Source organism: Petaurus breviceps, unplaced genomic scaffold (assembly GCF_028583685.1).
Source record: "Petaurus breviceps papuanus isolate PSGF00001 unplaced genomic scaffold, PetGlider_PUasm1.0 90750, whole genome shotgun sequence".
Taxonomy (NCBI): Eukaryota; Metazoa; Chordata; class Mammalia; order Diprotodontia; family Petauridae; genus Petaurus; species Petaurus breviceps.
This window is the reverse complement of record NW_027187335.1, coordinates 837,399-845,105: the sequence shown is the minus strand read 5'-3', so window position 1 is coordinate 845,105 and position 7,707 is coordinate 837,399. Positions and strand designations below refer to the sequence as shown.

General features: G+C 41.2%; 1 protein-coding gene across 2 annotated transcripts; it reads right to left on the bottom strand.

Moving 5' to 3' along the window:
* Positions 1 to 1,945: 1,945 nt before the first annotated feature.
* On the bottom strand, positions 1,946 to 6,515 carry SRSF1 (serine and arginine rich splicing factor 1). Of its 2 annotated transcripts, XR_011164326.1 has the most exons (5): positions 5,800 to 6,515; positions 5,067 to 5,254; positions 4,302 to 4,474; positions 3,395 to 4,081; positions 1,946 to 2,468 (listed from the first exon to the last, which is right to left on the bottom strand). XR_011164326.1 is itself a non-coding variant. In XM_069067428.1 (4 exons), exons 1-4 carry the CDS (start codon positions 5,991 to 5,993, stop codon positions 3,887 to 3,889), a joined length of 750 nt encoding a protein of 249 aa, XP_068923529.1. In that variant the 5' UTR covers positions 5,994 to 6,515; the 3' UTR covers positions 1,946 to 3,886. The 2 variants fall into 2 exon arrangements, 1 of the variants encoding a protein (XP_068923529.1); XM_069067428.1 differs by having other exon boundaries at positions 1,946 to 4,081.
* Between the last annotated feature and the right edge of the window lie 1,192 nt (positions 6,516 to 7,707).

The following is a 7,707-nucleotide window of genomic DNA, read 5'->3' as shown; positions in this document are numbered from 1 at the left end:
ATGGAGATCAATAGGAATGAAAAAATGGAACACACTGAAGGAATATAACTCTTCAGTATACCAACCAAAACCATGGCCTTTAATGACTTGTTTCTTAATAGGATAAAGCATGGTTTAAACTTTTACCAAGAGATTAATTCATTTGGAATTAACAATATATACAAGTACAAAATATAATCTGAACCATAATCAAATTAAACTTCTTACCTTTTAAATTTCCAGGTGGGCTGTAACAGGGTGGGCTGCTCTCAATCAGATGTGAAAAATAAAATGCTTCTTAAAAGAAATTTCTCCTAGGTTAGAAATGTTGGGACTAATTATGACCTCCCCCCCCCCCAACAACCCAGGTACAGTTCATTTAGAGGCCAAGAATAACAAGCTTTTATTAATCTAATTTGATAGAACAGAATTTCCATTTAATTCCTTGTACTCTTTACCCTACTCCATTTCCAAAAGCAAGCAAAATTGAGTACCTAGAATTTTTCTCAATTTAGCTTTCAATTTCTGACTGCTCTGATCATATGTAAATACAAAACACTTTTAAGTTTCACCTGCCTTGAATTGACCTCAACTTTTTATTGCATCCAAAGTATTTAGAATAAGAAAGATCACTCATTTGAATGAGAGTAGGATAGTCTACATTGTCAGTAAAAGCAAACCAATACTTGTTTGGTTGCTTACATAAATTTTCAACATTCTCTCCAAATAATAACTGGATGTTTCTACTCCTGTTCAGCTTGCCAAGTAGTAGTGCTAACCAATTCTTGTTCAATTGTACACTGTACTTGAAAAATTTCCTTTCAGATAAATTGTTTCAAACTTAGCAGAAGGCAGCATGGTGGCACAATAGTAAAAGCCAAAGATTTGGAGCCAGATCGTGGGAGAAAATCTTGGCTCTGCCACTTAATACTTGTGTGATCCCAGGTAGGTTATGACTGACTCTTTTAAAGCCTATTTCTAGTATTTACATTTAAGAGTTCATTTCAAACGATTATGTTAGGTTATTGATGATGACAGCTACTATTCATTGTGGTAATAAACTAACCTTTGATTCTGAAGTCTTAAGTGGAGTAAGGGGTTTGATAGATACCACTGGGAATTGATAAAGAACCCCCAAATTGAAAATTGAACTAGACACATTTAAAACAATACTGGAGTAGGGGTGTGGGAGAAATAGTAAATTTTATGTAACTTAAGTCTATGAGAATTGCCTGGGACATAAAGCTAATAGTAATTTTAATGGGAGGTCTTGAACCCAGGTCTTCCTAATTCCAAGGGCCCCCGGGTTACCTCTATCAATTTTATAGTTTACTATTAACAGATGCTGGAATTTGCAGAAACCAACTAGGTAAAGATCAATAACAGTTCTAATGATCTTACCAAAAAAATAAGCTGATAGCCAATGTCGAAACTGTCTGCCAAGGCTGATAATAGCTAATTTATGAAAAGTACAACTTTCAACAAAATTCAGCCTTTTATTTTCAACTTTCATTTTTCAAATGAAAACAATACTTAGTGATGTTTTTAAAAGACCAGGGTAGATAGTATGATGAAATCAAATTAACATTTTACACAGCAACCTCCCCTGCAAGTCCCAGGTAAACAAATGTTTAGTTCAATTTACAATCACCATTCAATTCTTTATTACCTTAATTGACTTAATTATCACTTTTAAATATGGGATTATCTCACTAGGGCTTCTCATTAGTCATATTCCTATAATTTTCTACCATTTGGTGGGCTTCTATAAAGCCTTTTCAGTGTTACTAAAGTAGGCATAGGAAATGCTAGCCTAATTTTTTGAAGTAGTCTGAAATTGCTTAACTGGGAAAAAAATATTGAAACCCATAATATCTGGTCAATTTAAAATTAAGAAATTAGACTTCTCATCAATTTACTAAAAAAATTGCTGTCTCACATCAAGATGAAAAAGGACAACCATGCATAGTTTTTTTAAAAAATGTTTTATTTTTCAAAGAAAAATGGCAATAGCCAATTGGAAACCTACTTATTCTTCAACTCCGAATTTGTTTTTTTTTTTTAATTTAGAAGTGACTTACTGATTTACTATTTTACTTTAAACAAACCCCCCCCTTTTCCCCTTTATATGTTTACCATCTACTCGTGCTGAATCCTTCCAAGGAGATTGCTCCAGCGTACCTCTCCAGGTCCTCGCTTTGCTCCTTTTACCAAAAAATGCAAAACACAATTCCATCGTGCATCTTAAGGGCTCCAATCGTCAAAAATAGGAAAAAAAAATCTTTGGAATAGCCAATTAAGTTGAATAAAAAAAAAATCCACACGTATGCGGTTTGGTTGGGGCAGGAATCCACTCCTATGTTCCTGGTAATCTGATCCCGCTCCATGAATCCTTGTAATTCATCCTCCCTATCCTATCCACATTATGATTTGAATCCAATGATCCAGCTCCAAGGATTGGGATCCAGTGAGCCCTCTCCAATCCAAACCTTTATAACCAGCAAAACCAAAAAAGAGGAGGCAAAATGTTAGATACTGTTATCAAAAAAGGGTTTCTGGGGAATGATGAGTTATGTCTGTCATCAATTTAATAGATGTACATCAATAACTATCAATTCCCCAAAACAAGCTTTTGAATGGTGAAGTTCAGATAAATTTTAGAAACTTAATTATCATAGAGACTAATTGGAAGAAGCATTGTATATTTACAAGTCAACTGATAATGCCAACATTTGTTACTGTACAGTGTATTACAGGTTTTGTGGTTGCAAAAAGTTATGTAGTTGAAAAAGTTTACTGCTATAGCTACCCACCTAGTTCTAAACTAAAGCTAGTGCTCCCATCTGCAATTTAATCTGTAAATTAAAATAAATTCTGTTTTAAAACATATCTGGGGAAGGGTGAGGTGAGACTTAAGATATTCCCAACTAGGTTATCTACACCAACATTTCGGAGTTCTATATTTTGCTTTCATTTCGATTTGTAAAAATGAAATAGCAACGCTATATCAGTCACACAGAGGACATGCAGTTTTAGCAGTATTGATATTATACTCTATCTGTTTGGAATTAAGATACCCTGTACCCACATGTACACCAACAGCAGGTTACATTAACAGTTGTAACTAAGCATAGTAAAATTATAGTCGGTCCTTCCCACATTAGTCCCTACTAAAACAAAAAAACAAAAAAGGGGGAGCAAAATGAGTCAGAATTGCTATAAATGGGCAATGTAATCTTTGCCACAATTGCCAAGGTTTTAAGGAGCAGAGCAATTGTAGCTCAAGGTAACTATAATATAAAACATTGCAGATGTCTTATGGTAGATGTAAATACTCAAAAGTTTTAACCACTGCCTTCTAGTATAAGGTCAATACTGCCAATTTCATCTGTGACAATAGCACTTGGAGTCATACCATTGCCTCCATTATTGATCTGATCCTCCTCAATCCTCCTTTTGACAATCCTAAAATGATTGAAATGTGCTCCACAATCCTTAATCCAAAGCATTCTTAATCCATCTCTTCAGATATGTCTACAGAAAGACACATGAAAAGGCAAGATAAAACATAAGAATTCCCCTAGATAAGACAAGATAACCAAACATTCCCAACATCCCAGTTCATACACACCATAGGAAAACAGACATTTACACAGCAATATCACAGTCTGAAGAGCATGGGTAATTAAATTTAAACAATCCTGCCTACAACATCACTTAAAATACATTTTACCAAAGACATGAGGGGAATGTTGATGTTAGGAGCAAAGGGATATTACACAAGAATGCAATTCAACACCAGCCCATTTTGAATAAAACAGTTTGAATTAAAAAATGAAAGATTGTACTGAGTAAAGGAAAACTGTATACAACATGGGGTTCTACAAAAAGTGTCACCAATGATCTTTTATGTGCGAGAACGAGATCTACTATGACGGGGGGAGTAGCGTGGAGATCCTCTGCTTCTTCTTGGGGAATAACTTCGACTCCTGCTGTTGCTTCGACTACGGCTTCTGCTACGACTACGGCTTCGAGATCGAGATCTTCCATAACTTGGACTTCTTGGCCCATCAACTTTAACACGGATGTAGGCAGTTTCTCCCTATTGAATAGACAGAACTTTCGATTGAAAGATCTATGTCTTCAAGGCATGCTGACTGAATACAGTGCCATAAAATATCAGACAGAACCAGGAATGTTATTTCTCTTGATCCATAAAAAAAGCAGAGAACATCTTTGCCTGGGTCCTTACCTTTCAAGTCCCATTGTTAAGCCCCTTGTATCCAACTCAGGCCCAAAAAAAGAGTAAGTGTATAACCTACCTCATGAGATCTAAACTTAGTGTTATCCAGTTTTCGAACTGCGTAGGTCATATCTTCCTTCCGAACAAACTCCACGACACCAGTTCCATCTCGGTAAACATCAGCATAACATACATCACCTGCTTCACGCATGTGATCCTTTAAATCCTGCCAACTTCCACTTGGAGGCAGCCCTGAATCAAAATAATTAAAACTATTAATATCAAATATTGCAGTTTCTTTCTTTTAAACCCTCTATTTAGAAAGCACCCATTTAAGCATAGATACTAACAGGAACAAAAGGATAGATACACTTAAGAGTAACTAAGTACCTGGAATATGCAAAATCTTAAGTATGTTATGTTCATATCACACTGTAATGAAGCCTATTTTAGATAAAATATCTTCCTACTAAATTTATGACAGAACAATTTATGGCTGAGTACTAGGGTTAGAAACTAGTCTAGGGTTTACTAAGACTGATTTGATGGTATAAGATGCTATTTAGAGACTCCTCTAGCACTGATGGTAGTCACGGTCAGCAACTCATAACCTTAAAGTCACCTGGGTACTGAGAAGTGACCTAACTAGGGTAACAAAGACAGCATGTGTCAATCAGGGATTAAGAACCTAGTTTTTCTTGATCTGGAGGCAGTGCATAATTTAGAAGCTAAATTAATCCATTACAAAAATACATATGAGAAATTATCGCGATTAATATAGCCCTGAATAAACAGTTTTGTGTTTTCTCCTCCCTTTAGCCTGCTTAGGAAAATGAAAACTCACCAGATACGACCACTCTGTATTCAGATCGCCTGGACGGGGGGCCATAGCGGCCTCGAGGGGCTCCACCGCCGCCACCGCCGCCACCACCCCCTCGGCCAGTACCCCGGCCACTTCGGGGAAACTCCACACGGAGCCGATATCCATCGTAATCGTAACCGTCACGCCCGTACACTGCATCTTCCGCGTCCCTGAATTAAAGAAAATAAAGAGCACACACGCGCCATGAGCAAATTCCGGGGAGTCCAAGACCGGGTAACTGGAGGAAAAAAAGCGGCGGCCTCGGCTTCGCACATGCGCATAAAACCCGCGAGGGAGGAGTTTAGGAGGATGGATTCGAGAGAAGCAACCCACAGGCTCGCAGAAAAAGACCGGCGGCGACGGCGGCCCCTCCCCCACTCGGGCACGCCACACGCGGGTGCGTCCCTTCGAGCTGCCCCACGAGTCTTCCCCCCGTTGTGGTCTCGGCTTCCCGCCCTAAGGCTACGAACCCGGGCTCCCCCATCAGGGTCCACGTGGCCCCAACATAGAGGGGGACAGGGAAGCCGGCCAAGAGTAGGGAGAAGCTCCTTGATCTCCCCAGGGCTTTCCGACTGCTCCCGCTCCCCTCGGACTGTCTGAACCATGCATTTCTTTCCTTGGCGCAGGCCCCGGCTCCCCCTCTTCAGTCTGCAGGGCGGGCCTGCGTTCTCCATCTCCCCTCCCCAGCCAGCTCCGTCCCGGGCCCCCTCCTCACCGCGGGTCCTCGAACTCCACAAAGGCGAAAGGGGGCCCTCCGCGACGGTTCTTGAGATCTATGTCGCGGATAGCGCCGTACTTGTAGAACACGTCCTCTATGTCCTTGGTGCGGATGTCCGGGGGTAGGTTGCCCACATAGATGCGGCAATCGTTGTTCCCGGCCGGGCCGCGGATCACTCCTCCTCCCGACATGGCGGTAGCGACGACGAAGAAAGGCGCGGACTGGAGGGCCGGATTTCCCTCCCCCACCCTCCAAACACACAGCGGAGGAAACCTGCAAGCTACACCACGTCTCCCGCGGCTGCTCCAAAATGGCGCCCTTATCTGTCTGCTCCGCGCACGGATACGGGGGAGGGGGGGCACAGAAAGCGAACTAGCAGACACGCTGCGCACGCGCAGGAACGTAACGGGCGCTTCTATGGATTCGTTGCGCACGCGCGTCTGGCGTCACCCTCCGCGGCTACAGGAGAACTTAAAAAAAAGTCCCGCTCCGGTGTGATACAGCGAGTAGTAGAACTTCCTCGTGACTAAACCCTGTGGTAGGATGAAAACACTGAAAGGAGTTGTCTTTACTGGGGGCTGCTAATTTCCGTCGGGCCAAATTATTCTTCTTGGGACTGAGAAAGCCGCGTCTTGTGGGCGGTTTGGCGCCTCGGTAAGGGCTGAAATAGGCCCGGCAGCCGGCAGCTCCAGCCCACAATTCCGCGCGGCAGTAACGGCCCTTGGCGGGAAAACGCCGAGGGGCGGGGACAATAGTAGAGTAAAGTGACGGGGGGGGCGGGGGGGGATTGGAGTTGCGAAAGTCGGCGCCGCTGTCTGGCGGTGGAGGCAGTGACGCTGCGCGCGCATAGGTATTTGAGGAGACCTTAATGGGGGCCGCGTGGCAGTTCCCGAGCTAGTAAGGGGGCTTTCCGCGGTCCTTCTGCGTATTTCGCGTTGACGTCATTACGCAGCGAGAGGTATCGAACGAACCCACCGGGCCCTGAACTGCATTGCCTGGGCCCTGAACTGCATTGCCTACCCACATGCGCAAATGGGTTGATTTGCTAGTGTGTAAAGGGATGAGGAGCATAAGCTTTTGGAGGGCAGAAGGTTGATCAACTCCCCGCCGCCCCCGTATTTTACGTTCACTAAATCAAGAAGAAAAAAACATTAGCGTGATAGCATATATAATGCTTTCCTCCCTAGAGGAGGGAAGAGAGGGAGAGAATGTGGAGCTTAAAATGTTTAAAAAAAAAAAGGAATGTCAATTATGTTTACATATCATTGAGAAAAAAAGAAATTCAGGTAGATTTACTAGCAAAGCCCTTCAGTAAAAATATTTTAAATAATTGTGGGGAGTAAAAACTGGTTTTCATCTGACTTTTAAGTGTTAAGTACATAATGAGACTTTCTAATGAAAAATGTCACACATAATCTTTAGTTTAACAACAGATTGCCATTTTTTTTATGTTTATGACAAGTCACCTGTGACTAAAAAACATTTATAATTAAGAAATAAAAAATAAGCTGTACCAAAAAAAAGGGGGAAAAAAACTATTTCAGTATATACGGAGTTGTAATTTGAAATTAGATGGAGTTTAGTTTTTCATCTGTGTCTCTAGTGCCCAGTACATAGTAGGCACTTTATGTTTGGTGATTTTTCAGAAAGCTTAGTAGATTTTTTAAGAGTTCAAAGATTAAGAACTCTCTATTTGACAAAAACTGATGGGAAAACTGGAATATAGTATGGCAGAAACTGGGCATAGACCATTATCTAGCACCATATACCAAAATCAAGTCTAAATGGGTGCATGATCTAGGTATAACGGTTGATACTGTAAGCAGTCTCCTAAAACAAGGAATAGTTTACCTATCAGATTTGTGGAGAGGAAAGACTTTATGACTAAACAAGAATTAGAGAACA